Raw genomic sequence first — 27086 nt, forward strand, 5'->3', positions numbered from 1 at the left:
GAGTGGGTGTGGGGAATGTGCTTCCTCAGAGAGGGTGATTTGGGGAGTAAAATCCCAGCAGGGTCAGCTCTGCTCTTGTCTGACATTCTTTCCACTGACCGATCCCTCCACTGGAATCCGGCCCAGAGCAGGAATAGGAGGAGGTGGGAGATGGTTTCTGACGTTCCCAGTGGAAAAAAGCCCTCAGGATTAGCGACAAAGCCAGGGAGATGTGGTTGGAGTCCTGAGGAAGAGTGAAAACCCATCCCATTGTGCTCACCAAAAGCCCATCGCCGTGCCTCAGTTTCCCCATTAGGAAGGTAGGAACTGTCCCTCTCAGGGCTGTGTTCCTCTGCTGTCCCACAGCTCTGGGGGGAGCACAGGGGGCACAGCACAGCACTGGGGAGCACTGAGCAGCACTGCGTTCTGCGCCCCATGGTGCAGCTGCCCTCACCCTGAACACCTCATCCCATAACTGAAGGGACCAGATGACGCAGGAATTCAGGCTGGGGCCGGCAGCCCCGGTGCCACCCGTGGGCTCAAACAAAGCCCCCGTTGGGGCAGCCAGGGCAGCTCCCACCATGCCAACCCCCCCACCCCCCCTTTGGGCCGTGCAGTCCTCGTGGCCACAGCCGGACAAGTTTTGATGCGAGGCAGCAGCTTAGGGTGGGCTCAGGTTTCCTTTAGGTTTTCTATATTTATCTCTGTGATTTAATGCCAGCGCCGGGGTTTAAATGGCACCGAGCAGTTGGCGCAGGGAAACGGAGCAGCCGTCCCCGAGCCGTGCACACGTCCTCCCATGGAGCTCTTTGAGACCAACCCTTACTTTTTCCCGGAGCAGAGGTTTTACGATGGGGAAAACTTCCTGGGCTCCCGCTTGCAGAGCTACGAGGCAGCCGCATTTCCCGAGCGGCCCGAGGTGGCTCTGTGCCCCGAAAGCAGAGGGGCTTTGGAGGAGAAGGACTCAATGCTACCCGAGCATTGCCCAGGGCAATGCTTACCGTGGGCTTGCAAAATCTGCAAGCGCAAAACTGTGTCCATCGACCGGCGTCGGGCGGCCACGCTGCGGGAGAAGCGGAGGCTGAAAAAGGTGAACGAAGCCTTCGAGGCGCTGAAGCGCAGCACTCTGCTCAACCCCAACCAGAGGCTGCCCAAGGTGGAGATCCTGCGCAGCGCCATCCAGTACATCGAGCGCCTGCAGAGCCTGCTCAGCAGCCTCAACCAGCAGGAGCGTGAGCAGAGGGAGCTGCGCTACCGCCCCGCTGCACCACAACCTGCTGTGAGTGTGGGGATGGGGGGCGATGGGGGGCAGAAGCCAGGGTGGGTGGTGGTGGAGGAATGGGGTGGTGATGCTCAGGTTGCTGTCCGTATGGGCGGGTGTTGGTGGGCAGTGGGCTGATGGCCATTGCATTGAGCGCAGTGGGTTGATGGTGATTGGTGAGGAGTGGGAAGGTTTAAGTCATAGAAACAATCGTAGAACCATGGGATCATAGAGTCATGGAATCATGGGGACACAAAACCATGGAATCGTGGGATCATAGAACCAAGGAATCATGGAATCGTGGGGTCATAGAACCAAAGAATCATGGAATCATGGGGTCATAGAACCATGGAACCATGGAATCATGCATGGGGTCATAGAACCATGGAATCATAGAACCATGGAAACACAGAGTCATGGAATCACGGAAACATATAGTCATGGAATTATGGGGTCACAGAATCACGGAATCACGGGGTCATAAAAGCATGGAACCATGGAATCATAGAACCAGGGAAACACAGAGTCATGGAATCATGGGGTCACAGAGTCATGGAATCACAGAGACATGGAATCATAGGGTCACAGAGTCATGGAATCACTGGGTCATAGAGTCATGGAATCATAGAGTCAAGGAATCATACAGTCATAAAGTCATAGGACCATGGAATCACGGAATGATAGAACCATGGAATCATGGGGTCAGGGAATCTTTGAAGTCATGGACTCACAGAACCATGGAATCATGCAACCATAGGATGTTTGGGTTGGATCTCAAAGATCCCCCAGTTCCAATCCCTGCCTGTGGGCCACAAAGTGGGGTAAAATATGGTAAAGTAAAGTGGTGTGGTGAAAAATATAGTGCAATACAATGCATTACAATACAGTATGGTATTGTATTGTATACAACACAATATGGTACAATACAGTACAATACAGTAACAAAATACTGTAACAACAGCAGTGTAATGTAACATAACAGAAAGTAATGTAAGGTAATACAACCCACCAGGTCTGGCCCCCTGGTGCATGGGGACTTGTCCTAGTGGGGAACCCACTGATTTCTCAGTCCAGTGGCTCCAAACTGGGATCCAGGCAAGAATCCTTCATCCTGCCCTGAGCACACAGGGTGTGGCCGGGCTCTATCCTCCCCATCATGAGATTCTGGTGGCTTAAGCACGTTTTTGGGGGATATTTTTGTCTGCTGGGGGATGATGGCATGCACCTCCTGGCTGCTGAGGCTTTGTACGTGGGAATGTGGAGCTGTGGGTATAGGTATGGGTATGGGTGATACGGATATAGATGAGAGATGTAAATGATATGTAGATATAGGTGATATATAGATTACATATGCATAGGTATGAATAGAGATTGTATAGATGACAGGCATAAATGATACAGATATAGATATGTGCACATAGATGACATTGAGATAGATATAAATTATGTATAGATACAGATACCAGTTATCTACATATTGATACTGATATCAATGGACTTTGTAAGAGGGAGAGACTTGCAGAAATTCATCCTCTTCCAGACCTTGGCACTGGAGGAACAATTCTTTGGTACTGCCAGGCTGCTCCTCCAGGTCAGCTTCACATCCTAACTGCAAAATCAATGATTTGGGGCAAAACCAAAAATCCAGTTTATGCGACTTTCCAGTGTCAGTGGGAGACAATTCCAAGCATTTGTGAGCTGGCTGTGCTGGGGGCCTGGAGTGAGCAGCAAGCTGAGGTTTGGGGGTTCCCCAGCAGCTCTTTGATGCCATCTTTTATTTAACTCAATGAAGTGATTTTCAGTGTTTTGCCCAAGGATGCTTGCCTGTTTTTTTTCTCATAATTGCTGCCTACAGAAATACTGCATAGCAAGCAGGTGGCCATGCACCCTGAGCCCAAATTGGGTTTTTCCAGCATTCATGGAGATTAATGATGAGCCTGGCACTGATGGATCCCTAGGACCCCAAATTTCACCATCTGCTGTGTGTCTGTGACCACACATTGGTGCTGTGCTGTGGGGATGGGGGTGTTGGTGTTTGGGGGCAGGCAGTGGGGTTTGGCTGATGGAAGTGGACCCATGGGTGGCATGTTGGTCCTTGCAGGCACCCAGTGAGTGCGGCTCCGGCAGCTCATCCTGCAGCCCCGAGTGGAGCACACAGCTGGAGTTCAGCACCAACCCTGCGGGTAAGGAACTCCCCTTCCTCAGCCCTCCATCCCAGGGACATCACAGAGCTGGGGCTGAGCATCCCTGAGCCAAAACCCCCACCCTCATGTTGGGTGAACCCTCCAGCACTGCCTGAGTGCCCTCAGGTTTCTCCCATTGCCTGATGTGCTGGAAGCAGCCCGCAGCAGCTCCACATCCCTGTCCCATCAAGGATTCATCTGTGTCTGCCCCATAACCCAGCTCTGCCCACTGCAGCACAGAGCTGCCTCTCCCACCCCCTAAACGCTTCCCCAAGTTTCGCTGCCCGTTGCCACCTGTGAGGAAAGGTCTCAGCCCTCAGGATGGGTTCTGGGAGCAGATCCCCATGTCAGTGTGGTCACACAGGGTGGGGTCATGGGGTCACCATCCCATTGCCCTCCCCCTCCTCTCTCAGATCACCTCCTGAGCGACGATGCAGCGGAGGACCGCAACCTCCACTCGCTCTCCTCCATCGTGGAGAGCATCGCCGTGGAGGACGTGGCCGTGACGTTCCCGGAGGAGCGGGTCCAAAACTGAGCTGGAACCAAGCCCCGCAGCTCTCTGAGCTGGAAACAGGGTGGGATTGAGATGCTGGAAGGATCCAGCAGCTGGAAATCATAATTACCCCTCCAACACTGTGGACCGCAGCGCTGAAACCGCCCAAATCCTTTCCCACTCCTCTCCAAAAACTCCCACCGGTGGAAAAAAGAAGGGGAGAAGTGTGATGGCGGTGGCTGGCGGTGGCCCCGGGTCTCCCAGGCTGGGGGCTTTTCTTCCTTGGGGGCCAACACATGTGCCACAGCCAATGTGGCTGTTTCCAAGTTGCTCTTCGACCAAGGTCTCTCTCCGGCGGGCTGCCTTCGCCGGCTTTCCTACTGACCGCTGTGTGCAGTTGCCATTTGTTTGTGTTTTCTTTTTTAATTATTATTTTTGCTAACTTATTTGGATTTTTTTTTTTTTTTTAAATAAAGGCATTCTTGTTTGAATTGCTCAAGATTTCCTTTACCACTGTTTCATGTCGTGTTAACTTCTCCTAACTCTTAGGTTGTGTTTTTTTTTCCCCCCATATCCAAAAATCCAAGGTCTTTGGATGGACATCAGTGGATGCTTCATGCTTAAATCAGCCCTGCAGAGACAACTGAGCTCACTGGTTTGCTACTGGGGCTCAGCCCTGTGCCCCAAAAGCACTCAGGGCAGCAGGTGATGTTAACTCTGTTCCTCAGTTTGATTATATTTCTAATTTGGGCTCTAGAAAGAAGGCTCAAGCCAGTATTGCTTTAAAATCCTGTTTATTGGAACACACATACATCCTTTCCTGACCCGATCCAGGGTTTGGAGTCCATGCAGTACCAATAATATGACGAAAGAAGTAGGGCATTGATAGAAAGGGTTCACCGACTCTTCAAATTAAAAAAATATTTAATACTGTATTAGGCAAATAATACACCGAAAAGACATTGTGACTGTATAGCCTCTCAGATATTGCACTTCCAGACAGCACATGATAAGTATAGGTCATTCCAGCCATCAATAAATATCACATCAGAAATAGGGGCCACACAAGGCAAACGTGGCATGAGGAGATGAAGAGATCCTACCCTACGGGGAGAAATGGGAAGGGCTGAGAGCCTCCTGGATCACCCCTGCCCGTAGCTTGGAGGCAGGAGGGGAGAGCATCTCCTCTGCACCTGGAGGGAAGGGACGGGTGGTCCCAGGGTGCTGGGTGCCCCTGCTGTGTTCCCCTGGTCCCCACGGTCAGGCCTGACAGCATCCAGGCCAGCAGCAAGCCAGATTGGGGCAGTCCAACCCTTCCCCACTTTAGGGCACAGCACACCCCAAAATGCCCTAACCAGCACCCCAGAATGCTCCTTGCACCCACAGCAGCCACTCCCCACTCTGCCCTGTGCAGTGTCCATCCTGGCGCTGGCTTCAGCCCCTCTGTCCCACCCAGGGCAGCTCCTTGGTCATCTCCCCCAACGTCAGGATTTTCACGCAGAGCTGAGCCTGAACCCTCCTCATGATGCCCGGGGCTCCGGTGAGCTGGTGTGACAGTCTATGGCATATTGGCAACATGAACCAGGCAGGAGAAAGGTTTCCAAATATTGCAGCCCACTTCTGGGGCATCTCCGCTTCTCTGATGGGCTGCACTTCCACCAGGGATGGAACAGGCACCTGGTGAGCACATCCAGAGCCTGGCTGGTGCGAGGTGGGGTGGGCAGAACAGCCACAGGCGGGAGGCACGGGGAGCCAGGGACAGCAGTGGGGTGCACAAGCAGAAGGGAGAGCAGCCTTTTCGGTCCATGGCAGTAGCACTGCGACATCTGTTGGTTCGGGCCGAGAAACAGGCACAGGCTGAGCTCTGGCCTCGTCCTGAAAGGCAGCTGGCACTTGGCCGGATGGATAGTGGGGATGTGCTGAGAAACAAGGTGGGAAAGGCTCCATGAGGACAAGGGTTCACCTCCATCTGGGGACCAACGTTCCAACAAACCCACAGCTCCTGGCACTGGAAGCCATGCCCTGAGGGACAGCAGTGTCCCAGGAGAACCTGCCACCCTCACTCCAATGGGACCCCTCATTTAGGATGGCATCCTTGGAACACCAGGGACTAGACAACTCATATGTACCACCCAGACCAGTGCTTGGGATGCTGAGAATCTCTTCTGCATCATCCCAGCATCGTGCGAGCCTCAGGAAGCAGCAGGCTGTTCCCCAACTGCACCCCTGCGATAGTGAGGCAGACCGTGGTGACAGCAGGCACCCTGCCTAGGTCACACCAGCAGAGCATGCTCCCTTGTTGGTTCCCACCCCTGCTGCTCCCCTCTTGGTTCCCACCCAGCTCTGGTCCTCCTCGCACATACCCAGGGCCGGGCTGGCTCCCATCACACTGATCCTCAGCATGAATATGTCCGGACCGTGGAGGTCTCCAGCCGTGGTGACCCAGAGGCACCAACTGGAAGAGAAACAAAAAGCAGAGCATGGAATTAGCGACTGCCCCAATTAGTCCTCAGCTTCCCACCAACACATTTATTATAGTTGTGTACTAAAGCCACGCGAATCAAAGTGAGAGGCTTTGTACCTTTGGGGATGGGTCAGAAGGTTTAGGACAAGTGGCATAGGGCTATCTGGTCCAGCAGGGAGCCTGCTGGGATGGGGTGGCATACCTTCCGGGGGCATTTTCTTGGCAGGGGCGGACGGAGGTGGCAGTGGCACCAGGCTGGTGACGCGGAAGCCGGCGGGCAGCGTCTCAGCTGAGCCACTGAGCATGTTGATGCTGTGAACATCCCGCGGGCGGAAGCGCTTTCTCCAGGACGGGGTCCGACGGAAGGTTTTGTCATCACCCTGGGATGGAAGAGCAGGTTGTGAACCCAGCAGCAAGAACCTCCCACCCTTGTGAGATATCCTCACTGCTTTCATCTAATTGTGTGGGTGCCGGTATGCCAAGATCAACACAAGCTGTGCAGAAGTGTGTGATCTGATTGGGGCAAGGACATGGGAGTGTTCTCTGGCATCCCATGAGCTGGGCTTCATTCTTCCCAGCATGCCCATCTCCTCTCCACCCTGCCTGCAAAGATGTCAACACAAAAGCCCCAGTAAAAACCCAAAGGGAAGCATCTAACTGTGTACTTATCTGGAACTACCTTGTCTTCATGCTCTAAAGAGAGCTCTGACCAGCTCTGCTATCATATCTCATGCAAGAAAGCTGTATGTAGGACAGATCTAGATAAATTCCCACCTTCAGTGACTCAATGTGAACAGCTTTCTGGCTGCATAACAGGGTATCTCCAACCCACGCTTTACCAGCTGCTACGTGTCATGCCCAGAACATCTGTGCCTCTAAAAGGCTACAAAAAAAGTAGCTGGCAAGGAAAGCTGGGTGATTCCTCCCCAAATTCAACCCTCTAAGCACTAGAAGAGGTACACAAGACCCTACCTCACTTGCTTCCATAGACAGTTTTGAATTTTAAATGATTTAGTTTTAATTTATTCCATTGTTCTTGCAACTGCTAGTTGTCTTCCCACGATAAGCTGGGAGAGAGAAGCAGTTCTGTTTCTCCCATTTCTTAAACAAGAACAGGTACCCAGCACAATTTGGGCATGGGAGAGGTTTGGTACTCACATCGTCCAGCCTCCGATCTGTGCCCAATGCAAGCAGATTGTTGAACTCCCTTTCCAACACTTGTCGAGCCTGAAAATAACATCAAATGAACACTCTCCATCTATGGGAGCAGCTCTAAGCACAACTCCCCAACCCAGCCCTGAGAACGATGGAGAAAAAGCACCCATGCACCATCAGAGCGCTCTGCTTTGAAAGGCAGAACTGAGTTGGTGGGAATGGTGGAGTCACACTGCAGCTATGTCCCATGCCAGCCATCCTCCTCCAAAATCTCCCATGGAAGCTCTCCTTACCTGTGTGTTCTGCGTGGGGATTTGCAACACGAGAGCCAGACTGTTGTGGTCAAAGTTTTCATCCAGGGCCAGGAGTGCTCCGTGCACCCCGCTCTCAACGAGGTTGTTTGCGTACTCGCGGAGCCCGATGGACTGGATCCAGTGAATGACCTGGTCATTGGTCCACACCAACACATCTACAAAACAGCGTGTTTCAAGGCAGCTCAGACAGTACTCTTGGTTGTGCAGTAGGCTGGGATGTGCTGGAGCCCTGCTTCACAGCCCCAGGCTGAGCCTGGCGCTCTCCTTCCTGGGCCTGCAGCAGTGCCATGCAGCTAAGTGCCAGGAAAAGCTCACTTCAAGTTACCAAACTAAATGCAGAAATGACAGGCAGAAAACAACTGTGAAAATTAATCCTAAGAGGACTGGATTGATGATGTAATTTGGGGCATTATAAATAATGAGTTGAAATCTAAGCACAGGAAATCTCAGGATAGCCAACAAAGAAGGGGATCTTGATAAGCTGGGGGTCTCCTAAGCACCTGAAAGGGGCAGGAGAAGCTGACGTGATGCTGGGACAAGGCCCTTGCTGTCTTGACACCCTACCACCCTACTCATGCCTGACTGGGGTGAGCTTAAAGGTACTTGGAGCAATCTGCTGGGGAAATACTGCAGGGACAACAGCCCTACAGGAGTGAGTATTGCTCAGAAATGCTGACTTTCATTTAGCAAGAGCTGCGTTAAGAATACGAGACAGGAGAGAGACCATTACTGGGCATCTCTTTGGATGTTGGAGATTCTTGTCAGCTTTTCCAGAGCAGGATGGTGGATGTGGCTGCTGACCTTTGATTTCGTGCTGAGTCTCTTCTCGCCTCCTCTCAAGCTCTTTGCGGTCGTAGTTGAGCCTCTTCAGGCACATAATGCCATACTGTAGGCTGGTGCTGCAAGGACACGAGACATCACCCAACCTTCAGGAGGGCAGACGCCTTGGAGGGACCCCACAGAGGGACCCACTTCCCTACTAACTCGCCATGTGCCCAAAGGATGTTTTAGTGTAGGATTGAGTCATCACAGATGAAATTCAAAATAGCCAGAAGCTGGGGAACATCCCTTCCTTTTGTGGTAACCCCCCAGTCCTTCAGTTTTATCCTGTTCTAAGAGCAGGCTGTCCCAGATTGGGCCTAGATGAGCCACCCTCCAGCACGGAGGCTGGCCAAGGGGAAAATCCCTCAAAATTCCTCATCCCCTGATTCACATGCAGGTACTGCACCTCAAGGACTTCCCAAAGGAGAGAACTCACCGGTGGAAACTGTCCACCATCTTCAAATGCACTCTGAGGTCTTTCTTGGTGAGGTGATCCAGCATCCGTGCATCAACAAGACACTCCATGAAGTAGCTGCGATACTGTGGGAGGCCCAGGCTGGGCAGCCACTCATTCCCAATCCACTCGTGGTTCATGTCCCCATAGGCCAGTGTCTGTGAACACAAATGGAGAAGCTAGGAAAAAAAACAGGGCTTAGGAGACCTGCAGACAGCCCCAGGAGATCAGTGACAGCTCAGTGCTGCAGCATGGGGGTCCTGAGGACAACATGTGGACTGGGGGAGTTCAACCCTAGTTTGGGCTGGGGGAGCTGGAGGGAATGGTTCTGTTGGCCATGGCCCATGTTCTGCTCAGAGAGCAAGCACCAGGCACAGGCTCAGCTCCAAGCAGGATTTGCCACATGCTGATGCCCCACGCTCATTCCCTGGGTGCCCCGTGGTGTCCAGCTCTCCCTCCCACATCCACCCCACGTACCTCCCAATGAATGAGACACAGCAGGGACCTCACCTGTGCCCAGCTGCCTTCCTCTGTGTCCTAAGCGTGACACATGCAGCATGTCAACAGAAAGGACAGGTAAAGTCAGTACATGACAGCATTGCACTCTGACAGCTTGTGCCAAGAGTGGGACCCCTCAGTTTGGTGTGATCCTGATGGGCTTGCAGGGCTCAGCCTTGCTGTCAGGGTGCTGGGGACATCCCAGTCCTGCAGGGCGCAGGATTCATGACATCTCTGTCAAGCAAGGATGTTGGATGGGGCTTTTTTAACAGGTCTTGGGCATTAGCTGGGGCTTAGACATCCCTCATGGGAAGTATGGGCAGCTCTCGGGTCATCTCAACAGCTGGAGAGAGACACTTAAGCTTCAGCTCACGGGTCACAAACCATGACAATCTGCCAATTTTGCAGCTTGTTATCATGGACTGGTTTCTCTCAACCTCACAAAACCTACAAGGGAAAGTGTGGCATTCCAGCTGTAACTCTGAACTCTCTGTCCTGCCAATAACAAAGCTCTGTGCCACCCAGACAGCAGGCATGAGCTTCAGTAAAATGCCAAATTAATTCACACTGCCAACCCAAAACGCTGCCCCAGCTCTGAGATTCAGACAGAAGATCATTAAGTTGCTGAGAGGGGAGCATGGCTACATCCCTCCAAAGGACCCAGAGCTCTTGGCAGCGTGGCCACATCTCTCTGAGGAACCTTAAGCTATCAACCAGTGATAATGACAGCAGGGGCAATATTTGGGTGTGCTAATATCAGTGGGATGGTGAGTTCTCTGGGTGTTGGCTGACCAGCAGGGCTTAGTCTCATGCATCAACTGAGATCACTCTTGTATTTTGTCTTTCTTTCCTGTTTAACTCATAACTGGCTCTAGAAACCCAGCAAAACCCACAGGGGCTTGACAAAGGAAAATGCATCTGATGGTTTTTAAGCCAGCTTTAAAAATTGTTGGGATATTGAAGGCTGAAAGACGGTTTCTAGACAGGTGCATGGTGCTGGCCAAGAGCTGACACATGAGACACAGCAAAGATCCCCTTCCCTGTCGGGGTTTTTAGTGCCTCAGTGCACGTCTGGAGCTCAGCTCGGTAACTGATCTGCTGCAGCAGCAGGGCGGCCAGCCTCACCGTCTTGGTAGACGTCGCCATGTTCTCCATCTCCTCGTGGGTCACCCAGACATTTCCAGAGGACTGGAAGAGAAAAGGGCAGAAGGGTCAAAGTGAGCTGCTGTAGAATCAGGGCTCACAGCTACGGTGGACGCAAGCCTGGCTCAGGGTGAAGGAGGATCAGAGCCAGGGGGCATCTTGCAGCAGCATTGCAGCATCCCTGCAGTTTGAGATGGCGACATCTGGGCTGACAACAGAGAGTGTAGCAAGGCCTACTGGCATTTCGTCTGCCTTTATACTTTGGTTTATGTTCACAGAGCCTGCAGGCTTGCCTCTGACAGCTGTGACCCCAGACAGGGCCATGTGAGGGCATGCCTGGGGCTGTTCCTTTTGCTGACTGTATTTCTACAGACATGTCTTGGCTTACTGGGGCACCATTAACCCCTTGGGGGCTTTAGGGACCAGCACAAGCTATAATCCTGCGATCAGCTCCATATCTTATCCAGGGCAAGTGGAGGATCTGCAGTTACTCTGACTTGCCCCAGGAATTTCAGGCAGTCTCAAGGAAAGATTTCTATTGAAATAACTGAAAAAATGGTTGTGCATAACTGAGCTGGCCACGCAAATCAAACATGTGCTGTTTAAGTGGGATCTTATTCCCTCAAGATCCGACAGTGCCCAAGCTTTGCTCTTCACTGGCTGCTCTGCAGGGTCAGCCTCCTGTGTGTGTGACAATAAGAACATCTGATGGGGTTTCAAGGCAGGAAAGTGCTTCTGGCAGTAAATAATCTTTGTGCCAGAGGACACATGTCTGGTGGGTTTACTGGTCCTTGAGGCATGTCACCTCACCCTCAGCCTGCACTGAACACTGGCAAGTCTTTCTTGCCGCACTTGCCTGCAATATTGGGACTCCCTGGGGACCAATGAGCCACTGTGGTCCTACAAAGCCAGGGGATGGGGAGAACAGTTGTGGGGTGGAGTGCTTACCGTCCGTGAGGTGGGTGGTGCTGATGGGCTCGTGAGTGAAACCATCTCCTGGATGGCCAGGCGCAGCTTCAGGCGATGCAGCGCATTGCTGATGCCGATCTCCCTCTGGATCTCAGTGTCAGACAGTGCTGACATGATGGCTCCACTCTTCACGTTGGCTCGGCAAGCAGCAACATACCAGGCTGGCATCCCCACCCAGAGCTGTTGAGACAGGGCAAAGTTGAGGACCCACCTGGCAGGGTGGAGGACACCCTGTCTATAGCTCCACATCAAAGCTGCACACCCATCTTGGGCTCCTTTTCTGTTTGGACCTTGCACAGATTGCATGTGGGCAGAGCAGCTTTCCTATACCTCACAGACAGAGCATAGGGAAAGTACACCCACTGTGCCTTTCAACTCAAAAGCTTGACGAAACCCCAAAGCACAGCCCTGCAGACATGAGAGGGACTTGGGGATCTGCTCTGCTCCCCCAGCTCCACTCACTTGGATGTACAGATGCTCCTTTGCCACCTCCCTTCTCAGCTGGGGAGCATAGAAAACATCTCCGTGCTTTGGGAAGAGATTCTGAGTGGCTGAGCATGGGTTGTTTTGCAACCACCACCCACATGCATGGAACAAAATGGGACTGTGGGGTGCTGTGCCCCTGCCAGGGGAGCACACTGCAGACTGTGTGTGGGGACAGTGTGTGAGCATGCTCTGCCTTACCTCCAGCCAGGACACAACAGTGGGGCCATCCCAGTGAGCAAAAGGCAATCCCTTCCTCCGAGCTTCTTCCAGAAGTTCATGCCTGGAGCAAAGAGAAGCAGAAGAGTGATTTATTGGGATCCTGAGGAAAAGTAAGTAGCTCGCAAAAGAGAAGAGACTATCAGAAGCAAAAACCAGCTGGAAACAAAGCAATTAAGGAGTTAACATGGCTCAAGAGGGGGTGAAGACAAGAAGTCTTCTCAGCCCTGTGTCACAGCTTAGCAGCCAGGGCCATTTTCTTGCTGTGGCAGAGGAGGTTCACTCACTTCTTCCGCAGGCGCCGATCTTTTTCAGCCTGAGCACCCAGCTTGCCGAGTCCCAGAGGGTCCTGAATGCCCAGTTCTGTGTCGGTCAGCAGCACTGTTGGGCAAGCAAGATACTCCCAGGTCAGCATGATGCCCCCCGTGGCACTGCATGGATCCTTGGACTGAGGTTTTGGGCATGCACAATTACAGTACAGGAGGTGATGGTCTCCATTTCCAACCCATCCCCAGAGCACCCTTTGTCACACTGGAGCCCACAGGGATCCCTGCCTGCCAGCTTTCCCATTTCAAAATGCTCAACGTTGATGCAGTAAAGGATTTATGAGCAGAAAACGAGCTCCCACCACAGGGCTGAGCAGCATCAGGGAGGTGCCATGGGGAGGGAAACAGATTTGAGAACATTAGGGATAAGATACAGTGATGGGGGATCGCTATCTCTTGAAGCATTAGCACCAGTACCATGCTCGGGTCAGAAAGGTCCATGGGGCAGAAAGCAGCAGGATCTGCCTGCCCCAGGATGCCCAGAGCTGGTGGCCTCGATGTCCCCAGGCCAACCGAGGGTCCCTGCTCCTCTGCCTGTAACCCCAACACTACTCCAAAGCCAGAGAGGGCCAGAAGGTGTGAGTAGAGCCTGACCCAAGAGAATGCCCGCCCCACATGCACAGGAATGGGGCTGCTCACAGACCCTGCCCTGTGGCTCCTTCTCTGCTCAGCTGAATCAAGCGGCCCTTCTCTTTTTTCCCGAACAAACGCCCGATGGAGGATTTGATCCCCTTCCTCTTGGAGCCCTTGTGCAAGGAGTCCTGGCTGCTGTTGCTGCTGGGGTTACTGGCCTGTTCCTCCAGAGAGCTGGGGATGGAGGAGGAGAGGAACAGCAAAGCCTTAGGTTATTCCCAAGCAGCACGAGAGTCACGGCAAACCCCAGCCCATCTCCACGCCAATGACTGAGATCCAGCAGATGCTCCACGTACCTCTTCCCATCCTCCTGACTCAGTGCGGGGTGGCCCAGCTTCTCCAGCCGCAACGTCCTGGGGGAGGATGGGGGAGAAGTCTCGCATTTGATGGTGGTTTTATCCTCTCGGCTTTCATCCCGAGCTGCAGGTGACTAAACAAGCACAGGAGCTATGAGGTTGGATGGCCAAAGCCCAGCTTCATCCTTGTCCTGCTGCCTGCCCCAGAGCCCCTCTCTCTTGTTCCATGGAGGCATGACCAAAAGTGCCAGCAGTGTCCTGAGGCTTTGCCGTGCTCTAGGATAAGCCTGAAGCAGAGCTCCAGTGGTGGCTTGAGTTGCACAGGCAGATGGGGAGGTTTCAGCCACAGGGCCAAGGTCCTGGGAATGTGGGGAATGAGGAGGAGAGAGGATGCAGCTCCATGGCCCAGATCAAGGTGTAGGGACAGAAGCTGCTGCCACAGCAGAAAGCTCTTAGGAAGACAGATGGGAATGTCCCACAGTCACCCTGTCCCCAAAAGGGATGCTCAGTGTTTGAGGACCCAGTGGCTGTCTGACCCTCCCCATGTCCTGCAGAACTTTAGGCTGCCAGCTGGAACATCTCCAAGCAACTTATGGGATCCTCCTGCTGAATCCCTGGAGTCCCCAGCTCCACCCCACACCTGGTGCATCCTGACCTGGTGTGGGCAAAGCCAGGAGCAGGCTGGAAAAGGGGCTTGGACAAAAACCAGCAGAGTGGGAGCCACTCACTAGCAGTTTCCTCCGGTGCTTCCTCAAGTCGCTGGGCTGATTGCAAGGGAGAAAGCAAGAGAGACACAGAAAGGATGGCAGTTAATGGAGAAACCCCTCAGCAAACGCAGGCATCCTGTTCCACACCACTCAGCTGTATGGACGCTGGGATGCCGCTTCCACCCTAAGCAGCCACATGCACACCCCGTGCCCACGCTCCCATCCGCCCCATCCTCACCAGCGTCATGATCCCCATGCGGTCCAGGTCCTGAGCAGCACTGCGGGATGTCAGCTTTGGGGTGGAGCGGCCGCTGAGAGGTGGGGATGAGCTGGCCAAGGACAGGGCTGTCAGCGAGGTGGGGATGGAGGCTCTTTTGCAGAGCTGGGTGAGGTTGAGGCCTTCCATGCTGCCGCTGGTCACACGGGTTTCCAGCTCCTCTGCACGGAGCTCGGTGGATTCCTTCTCCTCTTGGATCATCCTACAAGAGCAGTGGGCTCAGGGCTCCTGGATCCACACCATTCTGGGGTGGTCTCCAGCTTCTGGCACCTCCCAGCTATGGGATTTACTGACACAATGGAAAGGCAGTCTGGGTGCTGTGACTTGAGCCCCTGATCTCTAGGAATGGCAGTAAGACCCATCAAAATCCACATAAATCAAGGCTGAGGGATGTCCCAGTTTCTCTCCTTTTTTTTTAAACAGTGTGAACCAGCTCTGATGTCACCAAAGGACAGGAAGAACCAAGCCCTATGGATTCCTACCCTGGAGCCATTTCCCTGGCTAAAGTTGGAGCAAGACATCAATTTTAGAGCACCAAATCCTCCTCCCCACTCTGAAGCCATTTCATTTCAAAACAGTTGTAGGTTCGGGCTGTGACCTCTACCTGATCTCCTCGTTGATGGCATCCAGCTGCTCCTGCAGCATCATGGCCAAGGTCTGGGCATCCGAGTGCCCACCAGGGGAGAGCACATCCATGGAGCTGAAGAGCGTCTCGCGGTCATCTTCATCCACATCAGAGATCTCAGGATCGCTGTCAAAGGCGTGAGGCCCCGTGGCCAAAACGCTGCCTGCCTGGGCCTGCTCCCAGTCCTGGGGGAACAAGATGCTCCGGTCCCACATGGCACCTCCACCACCCGGAATGACAAACTGGAGGACTCCAAGCAACACTCAACCACAGCACAACCCCAGGGGGAAAGCAATCTTATCATGTCACTTCTGTTCACTTGCCAGGTGAAGGAAATTGCCCCACGTCTCCAGATCAGGGAGATGTGAGACCAGTGTGCAGGGAGACCCCAGTTCTGACCCCGACCCTGGCTCTGTGCTGGAAGGAGGGTGGGTTACCTTTGCTGGCTCCTCTCTCCGGGTGGCAAATCGACCCTTCTGTGTCCGAGGCAGGGCTGGGGCTGCTCCAAAGGGCTCAGCAGGGGCATGGACCACAGCACTCAGAGGGAAGCGCAGGTCTGTGGCACTGCCCATGTGGGACCTGTGGAGAGAGTTCCATTATGGACATCGCCCATGCAAGGATGCTTCTGTCCCCTGGCTGCTTTCAACATAGCCCTCAGGACAGAGGAGGGTGACAGGGCCATTTTGGAATGACCACCCCTCAATACTTCCCTGCTCTGTTGCAAAATCAGGCTCCAGAAGAGAAAACTGTTCCATTCCCCCAGTCCCAACCCAGCAGACAGGCTGTAGGAAGCACAGCCCCTGGCCCTACCCCACTGCTACCTCCACTTTTGCTGTGGTACCCACTGAACATCCATACTGTTTTGGCCTGTACTGTCCAGTAGTCTGCACCTCCCAACATGTCTGGAGTCCCCTTGTGTGTGACCTCATCTCCACAATGGCAGTTAGATGAGCAGTGCCTCTTTGTATGTTTTCTTCAATATTTCCACAAGAAAGACCCTAATGAATAAAATCCCATTTGAAACCAATCTTCCAGGTACAAGGACATGAGCATCACTGGGGACTTCCCACCAGAAACCATTTGGGACTTCTTTATCCTCCTCCTCCAATCTCGTGCTGGTTCTCAGGAATAAAGCAATGCATCAGCTGCAGTGGGACATGAGGCCAATTATTGCCACTGTGGGACTCTGTGCATACCTCCACGTCACCTGCTCACACCTCCTCACCTTAAAGACCATCCACGTGGCTGAGCAAAGCACCCCAGAGCACAGGGTTGTTCCTCCCTATATGCACAGCAATAGGAGGCACGAGGTTTGGGCTTGCTTTAGGAGGACAAAAGCATTTGCCCAGAGCAATCAGCAGATTTTCCACTATGGTGGGTTTGGTTTTCATCAGAGAGCCAAATCTGGGCTCCCCACCCCCAGCAAAATCACCAACACGAGCAGCTCAGTGTGGTGTCAGCTCAGTGTTTGCAGACGAAGGCACAGCCCAAGTCTGAAGAGGATTTAAGCTGTGGAGCTGCTGACAAGCTGCTCCCAAGCTAAAAACAGATAAAGGCGCCTTAGACAAAAGCTGACATTTCAACTGGGGGATTATTCCAGCCTCTGTAACTCAAGAGTTCTGCTAAACCGCCCTTCAAGAAATAAAAAACTAATCAGTGAGCAATGCCCTCATTGATCTTACAGACCCATACAAGGTCCCATGTATGCTCCAGACACTCCTCCAGCACTCAGCTGTCCTTCATCCTCACACGTTCTTCCTCACTCTCCCTGCTTCTTCTTTCCAGTGCTGAAATGTGTCCTCCAGGCACTTTTGTCTCTGCTGCCAGCAGATTTGAGGTTTGCTGCAACAGCTCCCATTGTCTGACTATCAGAGGCTGAGATCTGATGAACTCACCTCACATCTTGGAGCATTGAACTGGGGCCCCCCTACCTCCCTGCTGACTTTAAATGAAAGTGTGGCAGAGCAGAGGGCTAACGGGGGTCTGCACTGATGGTCACCACGAAAAGACAGGTTCCTCCTTCCCGGTTCATCCCCCACACACTGGGGGAGAAAGGCGTTTGGTGAACACCCTGCTGTCATGGGAGACCTCTGCAGGACTGAAAATGAATCCAAGTGAAGAAAATGGTACATGGCAGTTTGAGCTGGGCAGTGAGAACAGGACCATAAAGCCACGCTGGGGTGACACAGCTGAGAGAGAGGTAACACAGAATCTGAGTCCTTTGTGCAGAAAAAGAAACGTATGTGCAGTGGGTGTGGGTTTTTTTGCCATCAGAAGAGCAAACGTGAGGTCATTCAGTTGGGCTGGGCTGCTCTCCACAATCTGTGTCTCACCCCACTTCAGATCTGCTGCGATGCACCACTGCGCAGCTCTGCATCAAGGCTTGCTGGCACTGAAATACCCAACGCCAACAGCATTTTGGGGCCCTAAAAGAAAAGTTCCCCAAAACCATCGCAGTGGGGCGTGTGTCAGAAAGCAGGGTTTCAGCAGGAGCCTCTCACCTCGTATGTACACTTTCCACAAACGTCCCACTTCTGGTCTTGAGCTGATCAACCTCCAGCCGCAGTTTGTCGATCTCATCTGACAACCTCCGCTGTTTGGGGCAAAACAGATGGGCACAGGGGTTGGTTTCGCACCGAAGAGCAGCCAAGTGTGGGGCAAACCACATCCGTAGCTATTTCCAGATTTTCCCTCTAAAAATCCCCATCCCATCTTCAAAGTACCTTTGGTACACCAGTAAAGAAACAGCTCATGCAGGCGACAGTGAATGGTGATGCCGGGGCAATGCTGCGAAGGGAAGGAGTGATGACAGACACATGCGTGCTCGAAGCGATGCTGGCTTGCAAGATGAAGGAGAACTGGTCCCACTAAGGTGCTCTGGCTTTGCTCCAGGCTGCATGTGCACATTCACCGTGGGAAACAGTCAGCAGCAAGGGATTTACCAGCCAAATTGGTGCTGGACTCATCTCTCCCACTGCCAGCCCCAGGGAGGGGAAACTGTGCCTGCACTATGTGACCATGCTGTCCTGGGGGAGATGCTGGGGAAGCTGCAGGTGGGCAGAAAGGCAAAGGGATGGAATCCTCCAGGCACAGCAGGATCCAGTCCCATGGGCAAATGGGCTGAACTGGGGGGGGACAACATGCAGGCAGCATCATGCGGGTCTCTGGGCTCTGCCTCTGAGAGCAGCTGTGGTTGGGGAGCACAGGCAGCGCCCTCTAACTCTTCTTGTTGCAGGCAGGGAGCATCTGGGAGAGCAGAGGCTGCCAGTGAGGGGGAAAGCAGCTCCCCAGCCTTCCCAGCCATGCATGAGACACGGGGCACGTCCCAAAAGCTCCTGTTGCTGCAAAAGATGCAACCTTCCAGCTTCAGGCTCATCTCACAGACCCTACAGAGATGCTTTATTTGAGAGCGGGGAAGGTGTGAAGACCTGTGGGAATTTCTGCAAGCTGGGCATGGAGCTGGGCATGGATCTCCCCACTAACAGAAAGAGGGGCTGGGACAGCCTTGAGGGTGAAGGGGATGTGGCTGCCTCGGCAGCACTTTGACTTGCGGCCAGGCTGCACCAAAAGCACAGGGGCAAACCCTCCTCTAGAAATGAGGACGAAGCCACCACGACCTCACTGCTGTCCTCGGTGGGGGGATGGATGAGCGTGATAGAAATACAGAGATGGGACTGAAACATGCCTGTTAGGGAACTGAACCGGGGGTCTCCAGGGAGGTGGGTGGCAGCTTCCATCCACTGCGTGGGTTAGTTTATGGCCTCCTGCTGCTGGGTGCTTTGGGATCCCAGCTCCTCCGAAACTAGAGTGTTTTAGGTGGCACGACTGCCACTAGTCAGGGGTTAGGAGTGAGAAAGCGCAGTCACTAGGGCAGGCTCCCTGCAGCAGCAATTACCTTGTCGTGCTGGTGTTCCTCTATCTGCTTTTGGGTATTTTCCAGCTCTTGTAACAATGTGTTCTTTGAAAAATGAAACAAAAGAAAAGGGAATAAAAACAGGAAAGAAGAAAAGACATCATTTAGGAAATGGCTGAGTGGGGATGGCCAGCGTGGAATCATTACATGGAGGGTGGGCTGGGCATCTAGCAGGAGGGACAATGATGGTTCCCAAACTGTTCCTCATCTACTTGCCCATGAACCAGTCCTCTCTGCAAACCTCCTGCTCCTCAAGCAGGGCTGCCAGGCCCAGCTTTGTCCCACACTGGACAATTAAGCAGCAAGTAAGAGATTTGATAGCTAGGGCTTGCAGATTAGGAAGTTTGTCTCAGAGGAGATCAACGCCTCACACAGCTGAATCAAAAAATGGCTCCAGCATCTGCACTAGAGAAGTGGCAGGGAGGAAGCAGAACTTGCAACTGCCTGACCTATTTGGGAGGCCAAATAGCAGCATTTTTGCCCAGGGTTGACCTTGAGAAACATTCTGTGTGCGTCAGTGATGGCAGCAGGCTGGGAGCCCACAGTGCCCCTCATAAGGTGCCACCACTCTGGTCCTTGTTGCTTGTTGGGAGAAGAATTTGAATTCGGTCCTGTGTGTCCCTGTTCTTTATCCAGAGCCACTCAGACATCTGCTGAATGGCTCGACACGCTGGCACAGCCAGGTCTGGTTGAGGACAGGAGGTGCAGAGCAGCAGAGAGATAGATCTGTTCCTGCAGGCATTAGCAAGGAGGTGCATCCCCTCTTTGGTCTGATTTGGGGGACCAGGGGAGTCTGGTCCCTGCAGGAACCCAAATAGAGATGAATTACCATGAGCTAATCTCTCATTGATGGTTCAAAGCTTATTCCTGCTCTGGGTCACCCACTCTCCCAGCTAATTGCATTCATGCAGTTGAAAGGAAAGCCTGGCTCCCTGGGTGAGCAGGGTGGGAGCTGGGATGCTCACAGACACTTGGAGAAGGCAGATTGGTCTGGAAGCAGGGCCTGGTGAAAAGGGAGGTTTCAAAGCAGCACGTGGAGGGCTAGAGGATGAATGCTGCATTTTTTCCTGCAAAATGCAGTAGGGTTTATTCTGACAGCTGGGTACAGGCTGCAGTTGAGGCTGCGCCGATGCAGACACAGAGAAGCAAGGGAATGGAGCAGGATGAATCCTGCTGCTGTCAGAAGTGAAGGCGGTGGGGAGTGGATTCTGATAGGCGAGGGCTGGCTGGAGATGAGGGCACGATGCTGAGCACGTTTCCCTACAATCCCACCAGCCCTGGCACCTGGCTGGCAGCCTGCATGGGATCGATTCCCCATCCCTGCATGGGTGCTTCCAAACTCCTGTGTGCAGCTGGCAGAGGCTCCGTGCTGTAGGGGCTGCAGACCTTGCAGCCCTCCAAGGACCCCTTACTCTTAGCCACTACCTTTTCCTCCAAGGCTGCCATCCTCTCCTTGAGGTGCAGCTGCAGCCGCTCGTTGGACTCGCTCAGCAGCCGGTCCACAGTGTCTGAGAGCCGCTTGTTGTGCTCCTCGTTCATCTTCTCCCTTTGACGAGCCTGCAGCAGCAAACAGCAACCAGTCAGCCCAGATCCAGTGGATTCGCTTCTCCTGCTGTGAGGAGCTCAGTGACCTCCCATCCTGTTCCTGCTGTTGGTGTCACAGATGACCCAGGGGATGAATCTACCATTTAGAGCACAGATTGAATCCTCTGTTGGTTCTCTGCTGGTCTCTGCTATTTCAAGGCCAGGGATGAGAGGACAGTGTCTGACTTCCCACAAGCTTGACCCGTGCACCCCCAGAGCAAGTCACAACATGGTGACACTTTCCAGACTCCAGTGGATCCTCTGGATTTGCAGAAGTTTCTCCAAATCTCTACTCTGGGAGAAAGCAACCAGAGACTTCCCCAGCACCACCAAGCCCTGGGGCACATTTTGCAATGGCAGCTGAGTGACCCAAGAAACACGCATGGCAGCCTCCCCCAGCTGCCAGCTGAGGAACACAGCAAGACTGTGCATCCCATGACATGCTGGCTACATGTTTAAGGCTGTCCCATGTTTGGGGTCTTGGCTTGATGTTTTGTTTGGGCAGTGTGTGGAGTAGCAGGCACTACACAGGATGGAAGGTGTGATGCCAGGACAGGAATGTGGAACGCTAACAGCAAGAAGCGAATACCTAGGAGAGAGGGAAATCACAGAGGACTGGTGTAAGCTCCTAGGTGAGGAGACATTTTGGGCAGGAAAATATTAACCAGGTCCTTCACCTCACTCTGTTTTGGAGATAGCAGTGAGCCAGACCTTTACACTGTCTCTAGGAACCCAGCTGCCAAGGCAAGGGAGAACTGAGGCAAGATCAGGACCTGCAGTGACTCCTCCATCCAGGCTGAGCAGCTCTTACCCTGGCCAGCTCCTGGTTCTTCTCCTCCAACTGGCTCTCCAGCTGCCGGAGGTGCTCCTCGATGCTCCCATGCCTCTCTTCTGCCTGGGAAAAGCAGAGCAGCCCTCTCAGATGGTGTTTTCCAAAACCAAAGAAGCCGTCCTCCATCCCTCTCTCCATCCCTGCATTTGAATCCTTTCCTTAGATGTGGCACTCCCTTCTGCTGCCCGCATCCCCAACACGGCTTGCTGTGCTGTGAGCTTTGAAATGACTGCTAGCAAGTGGATTGGAGATGAGGATGCTCCAAAAGCAAATTGGTACTCATCCCAGCACTCTGAAATGTCAGGGTTGGCCATATCCACAACTTCCTCTATGCCTGCACACTCCCAGATCTAGCCTGGTTCTCTCTTCCTCCTCTTTGTTTCAAAGTGGTCCCAGACACAAATGAAGTTCACCCTGACCATGCAGCATCATCGTCATCACACCTTGGGGAGAGGAGCTGAAGGAAAGAAGCAAACCCTGCATGTGCAGGACTCATCAGGAGTCTTAAAAGCTGTGTATTGTCCCTGCAACCACAGGGAAGGCAGAGGGCAGCAAAGCACAAAGGCTGGGACTGCTAGCAGGGCACCCTGAGCCTACCAGGAGCTGTTGCTATAGGTGGGCCATCAGACCTGCCTCACCCCGTGGTTCCTGCACTGTCCCCTGGCCCCTCTGTCTCCCAGCACCCCCCAGCACCCCACACACTTGCCTTGGTGAGTGCAGCGATGCGCTGGGCCAGCTCTGCTTCCACCTCAGGCAGCGTCTCTGCTTTCCTCATTGTCTGCTGCAGTTTCTGCTCCGCCAGCTCCAGCAGCTCCTGCAGGTGCCGGGCTTTCTCCTCGCACTGTGTGACACATCACGATGTACCACGAGGCACCTGCATCGTGACCCCAGCCTCATTTCTCCCTCCCACATCCCTGGGGTCTCTGGGTCCTGGTTCAATACCTGGCGGTGCAGGGACTCCTTGTTGGCCAGCTCGCTTTCCAGCTTGTCGTTGAGGTCATGGATGGAGGTGGCTTCTCGCTGAGCTGCCAGGTAGCGTTTCTCCAGTGTGGTGATCCTCTCCTCCATGTCCTCCTTCTGAGCCAGAGCCTGAGGAAGTGATGGGACTGTCACGTCCTGATCACCAATCTGGGAACAACTGGGCCACAAAGCTCCTCTGAGCCTGGGACACCCCAAGTCCAAGGATGCAATAAAACCCCTGCTGCACACAAAGATGAGTTGGTGAGGGATAAAGGGAGAGTCACAGGGAAATGCCCTGATGTGCACACAGCTCACTGCCCTGGGTCTGCAGCACACCTGCGTATGACAGTCTGCTATGACATCAGGGCACTCCTGATGGTCTTGGGGACAACCCCCAAAAGCAAAGTCCTCCTCTGGGGAAGGACCTTCACCCTCCTCTCTATGTGTACAATCCCATCCCAGTCTAAAACAGCTGTGAATGTCTCTGCAACTGCAATGGGCACTGCAGTGCAAAGGGGCAGGGTCTCACCTCTCGGAGGTCCCTCTGGTATTTGCTGCTCATCTCTTCGGATTTGATCAGATCCTTCCTGGCAGTGCCCAGATCCTCCTCCAGCTCAGCAACACTGGCAGCCAACGCAGAGATGTGCTCCTTGGCCTGGACCACTTCGAAATTCTGCTTCTCCAGGAGCTCCTGTAGTTCCACCACTCTCCCTGCCTCATCATCCGGGTGGACAGAGCCATTGGAGAGCCTCTGCAAAGCAGCAGAGAGGGATGCGGATGCCTGGCTGCCCCAAAGCATGGGCTGGCACAGCTTGTGGCTGTACAGTGGGTAAACATGGCCCTGCAGGGACCCAGCAATGTGCCTGAGAGGGTGGCATGGGGCTTTTATGCTTTCTGGGGCTCTCACCTTCCAGGGAAGCTTCTGTGCTGGCTCCTTGGGCTCTCTCTCATCCCTCTCAGTTGCTGGGGCTTCCCGAGTGGCACCTTGCTGCAGAGCTGCCACCTGCACACCAACAGGGATTAATTAATAACAGAGAAATGAGTTTGGGTGCTCTGGCTATGAATGAGGCTGCAGAATTTACAAGGTTTCCTCTTAAACATCAAGCCTTCATGGAAATAGGGACTTCAGAACAGCCTTGCATTAAGAATACCCAAATGACACTTTTCTGATCTGCACGATCATCTATGGGCCATAGTTCACCAAATTCAATAAGAATCCACAAACGTGGCATAGCTCCAAGCAGTTGTAGCCCAGCAGTTCCCCAGCAAGGGCCTGGCTTAGGCTTCCAAACAGCTCCTACCTGCCGATGGGCATCCACGAGCTGCTCCTCTAAGGTTGCCACCCGCTCTAAGGATGCTCGCAAGCGCTCTCTGACCTGCAGTTGGGTAATACAGTGGGAAATGTGGTTATTTATTATGATGAGAATGCCCAGGAGCCAGGGAAAGCCCCAGTCTCTTTGATCTGGCTGAGGCCCAGGCTCAGATGGTTTCAAGACCAGGGCACAGGCTCAGGAATGCTCCAGGCTCTCGCTTGGGAGAACAAAAGCATGTTATAGAGGAATAGCCGGGGTTAACCTGGCTTTTGGAGGAGAGCCACGGCCAAGGGAGCTTGGAGATGTCTTTCATCAGAGCAAAATGTTCAAAGCAAATGAATCAGGAAGAACTATACATAATGAAAAGAACAAACAGGGTGCCAAAGGCCAGCAGCCCTCATCAGATCCCAGCAGCCCATCTCACCTTTTCATCCAGTGCCTTGTGATGCTCAAAGAGTGACTTGAGTGCCTTGAGCACTTCGACCTCACTGGAAACCCCAGATGGTGACTGAGCCTGACGCTTCACCACGGTCATCCTCAGGGACCGCTCATGCCTCGACACCAGGCACTCCAGGTGCTCCAGCAAGAGCTGTGAGAGAGCAGATGTGAGTTTTTCACCACCTTGGGGCTGGCAATGCCAATATCAGCTCAGCAGCCCACGGCATCCTATGTTTCTGGGGGCTGAAAGCTAGACAGCGTTCTCACACTCACCCGGGTGTTATTGCGCTCAGCTTTCAGCTCTGAGATCTCCTCTTCCCTCTCCAGGAGCTGCTCCCGACATGCACTGAGCTCCCGCGTCAACGTAGCAAACTCCTGCAGAAATCAGGGCACGGCCATTAGCTGGGAGCTTGTGAGATGGTGCCAGCATCCCAACCCCGCTGCTGGGACCACGGAGCATTTCCCACCCCAACCCAGGCAGCGAGTGAAGGAGACAGCAACACAGGCAAGCTGGGAAGTGATTTATTCCTGGCCTCTCTTTGTGCTTTAGACAAGCGAGGAATGCAACATCCCAGTGATAAACCACTTGGTTTGATGTCCAAGAAACAGCTCTCTGGCTCCAAAGGTCCCCAGTGGCATTAAAGCATGTTTCCCAGTTGCCAACAGTTTGTCCTGAGCCACCAGTCCTTGCTTCCATCACCAACCCCTTATGAGAGGTGATATCCAGCAAGAAAAAGCTGTGCACAGGGTGATGCCACAGCTGAGCTGCAAACCCAGCACAACCCTGGGGATATGCGGACTCCTCAGTGACACAGTGATTGCATCTCTGGCTATGCTGGAGCAGAAAGGAAACCTGCTATGAAGTTCCCATGGTGCAGAAGGGTTCATTTTCTCTTTAAAAAGAAGCACCGTGCACCTGGGTGCATTCACCCACTGCTCCCAGTTGCCTTTTCAGGCACCAGTTTGCAGCATTTTGCAGCTGGGACTTTTTAGGGTGAAAAATGTAAATGAGGAAACGCTTCATGAATTTACACCCATTTCACAGCATGAGAAGGACAGAAAAGGAGAAGGGTTGCAGAAGAGGCTGAGAAAGATTTGCTCGAGCATTAACAAACCAAATTTTGACTGGAGGCTGAGAGCGGCTTCCCAGCATGAAAATCTCTTTCACTCTCATTTTCAAGTTAAACAAATAAGAAATCCTTCAAGCCGATGCAAGACGTTGAGGCTCAGTTTGAATTAAATGCTCTGCTCAGCTCAAAGGGGAACCTCTTGCTGATGTCCCACCACAAAATTAAGAGTGCTTTAATCCCTGGTTGTCCCAGCTGCATTTCCCCTCTCCCTTCTCACATCACGCCCTGAGCTGCCTGCAGTGATGTGGTCTTCAGCCTGCAGTACTGGGGGCAGTGGTGTCACTGGTGGTACCACGACCCCATAGTGGGACAGGACCGAAGTGTGGTGCAGTGGGGAAGAAATCCCAGCAGCCAAGCCAGTCACTGTCCCTATGAACGAGCACATTCCTGCCCATCACCACACCTCAGGGCTGCTCCTGCCTCAGCACTGCTGCAGCACCCAAACCCACCCCCATCACTTCCCCATGGACTGCTCTAGACCTGGCATCATCCCCGTCCCCCACAGTGCTCACGTCACACCAAGACCTCCCTTGCCAGCTCCTACAGCACTCAGGCACCATCCCATGTTTGCTCTTGGATCACCCCACAGCCCCTTAAACCACAGGGACAGCAGTTCTCAGCCAAGGCTCTCCCAGCACTGTGCTCTCCCAGCTCGTGGATTAGGGCTCAGCACAGCGCAGTGCCACAGGCAGATGTGTGCACTGCTGTGTTATGCAAGTGCTGGCACACAAGAGTGAGCAGCTCGTGAGCATCCCCATGGATTACACTGGGGCTGAGAGTGGAAAGGGCAGCAGGGAGAGGTACTGAGGTGGGGTGTCCCCATATTATGGCTGCTCTGGGTTGGGGAGCTTTGGTAGGTCTTGCTGCAGGGACTCAGCACATCCAAAGCCTATAATCTGCAGAGACCTCTCACTCTGCCCCACAGAAGTGGGGGCTGTGGATAGGAACGCTCTCTTTGCTGCAGCTCTTTGGAAACCCACAGACATGGGCTCAGAGCAACAGAGATGCTCAGCAAATTGCAAGGCAGCAAACGGTGCTCCCTGCAGCATGGGGCAGGTGGGGCAAAGCACTGGAGAAGCCAGGAAAGCAGGATGGATACGTCACCATGGGGATGGAGATCACCAGAGCTCAGCCCTCTGCACCCTGCTGTGTCTCCTGGACTGGCAGAGCTGTGAATATTGCACCCACAATGGGGCTTTCATTCCAAAAGTCAAAGAGATTAAAAGAGAGAGCAAAAATCAGCAGGAGGGAGTTCCCTGTTGTAAGGGGCCAGCTTTATCCTGGGCTGCTCAGGGCTCAGCATGGAGCTCCAGCCCTGGCCCCACTGAGTGCCCCCCTTGCTGGATCCCATGTACCAGCAGCACAGCTACCAAGCACAGAGCATCCCAAGAGACAGCAATGCTTGTCCTTCCTTGGGGGAAAGCTGCCAAAAAAAATAGCAAAAAACATAGCAAAAAAACCCCAAACAAAAATAGCAGCACCCCTGAGGTGAGACAGGACAGCAGCATGCAAAAAGGGTTAGCTGAGCTTGCAGGGCTGGGGGGCACCTGCAAACCTCATTTTGATGCTTTGGGAATAAAAGTAGGAATAATTCACTCCATCACCCATATATAAG

General features: G+C 53.4%; 2 protein-coding genes across 3 annotated transcripts in view; one reads left to right on the forward strand and one right to left on the reverse strand.

Annotated features, from left to right (window-relative positions):
• The first annotated feature begins 754 nt into the window (after window positions 1-754).
• On the forward strand, window positions 755-4321 carry MYOG (myogenin). Its single transcript, XM_031608677.2, has 3 exons — window positions 755-1258; window positions 3342-3423; window positions 3837-4321. The coding sequence occupies exons 1-3, from the start codon at window positions 779-781 to the stop codon at window positions 3956-3958; spliced, it is 684 nt and encodes a 227-aa protein (XP_031464537.1). The 5' UTR covers window positions 755-778; the 3' UTR covers window positions 3959-4321.
• Window positions 4322-4704: 383 nt separating this feature from the next.
• The window catches only part of PPFIA4 (PPFI scaffold protein A4), a 43654-nt gene continuing 21272 nt past the window's right edge, over window positions 4705-27086 (reverse strand). The window contains exons 3-31 of one of the 2 annotated variants that reach the window (XM_090124705.1): window positions 24615-24716; window positions 24328-24492; window positions 23892-23966; window positions 23498-23593; window positions 23120-23341; window positions 22573-22719; window positions 22333-22471; window positions 21610-21689; window positions 20640-20771; window positions 19197-19259; window positions 17803-17894; window positions 15739-15880; window positions 15281-15486; window positions 14638-14878; window positions 14421-14456; window positions 13693-13826; window positions 13407-13570; window positions 12725-12818; window positions 12420-12501; window positions 11715-11915; window positions 10749-10811; window positions 9636-9662; window positions 9108-9283; window positions 8651-8748; window positions 7829-8004; window positions 7539-7607; window positions 6583-6760; window positions 6280-6371; window positions 4706-5835 (exon numbers count right to left, since the gene is read on the reverse strand). In XM_090124705.1, the coding sequence (XP_089980831.1) occupies window positions 6313-6371; window positions 6583-6760; window positions 7539-7607; window positions 7829-8004; window positions 8651-8748; window positions 9108-9283; window positions 9636-9662; window positions 10749-10811; window positions 11715-11915; window positions 12420-12501; window positions 12725-12818; window positions 13407-13570; window positions 13693-13826; window positions 14421-14456; window positions 14638-14878; window positions 15281-15486; window positions 15739-15880; window positions 17803-17894; window positions 19197-19259; window positions 20640-20771; window positions 21610-21689; window positions 22333-22471; window positions 22573-22719; window positions 23120-23341; window positions 23498-23593; window positions 23892-23966; window positions 24328-24492; window positions 24615-24716 (3459 nt within the window). In that variant the 3' untranslated portion in view covers window positions 4706-5835; window positions 6280-6312. Of the gene's footprint in view, window positions 5836-6279; window positions 6372-6582; window positions 6761-7538; window positions 7608-7828; window positions 8005-8650; window positions 8749-9107; window positions 9284-9635; window positions 9663-10748; window positions 10812-11714; window positions 11916-12419; window positions 12502-12724; window positions 12819-13406; window positions 13571-13692; window positions 13827-14420; window positions 14457-14637; window positions 14879-15280; window positions 15487-15738; window positions 15881-17802; window positions 17895-19196; window positions 19260-20639; window positions 20772-21609; window positions 21690-22332; window positions 22472-22572; window positions 22720-23119; window positions 23342-23497; window positions 23594-23891; window positions 23967-24327; window positions 24493-24614; window positions 24717-27086 lie in introns of both variants that reach the window. The other variant, XM_090124706.1, reaches the window with a different exon arrangement.

The sequence above is a fragment of the Phasianus colchicus genome, chromosome 25 (genome assembly GCF_987193195.1).
Source record: "Phasianus colchicus chromosome 25, bPhaCol1.hap1.1, whole genome shotgun sequence".
NCBI classification, from domain to species: domain Eukaryota; kingdom Metazoa; phylum Chordata; class Aves; order Galliformes; family Phasianidae; genus Phasianus; species Phasianus colchicus.

Excerpts from the sequence above, each read along its gene's own strand:
- MYOG (XM_031608677.2), top strand. The coding sequence starts at position 779 with ATGGAGCTCTTTGAGACCAACCCTTACTTTTTCCCGGAGCAGAGGTTT. Across the intron at positions 1,259-3,341 it reads CCGCTGCACCACAACCTGCT|GCACCCAGTGAGTGCGGCTC; the intron begins GTGAGTGTGGGG and ends TGGTCCTTGCAG. Across the intron at positions 3,424-3,836 it reads GTTCAGCACCAACCCTGCGG|ATCACCTCCTGAGCGACGAT; the intron begins GTAAGGAACTCC and ends CTCCTCTCTCAG.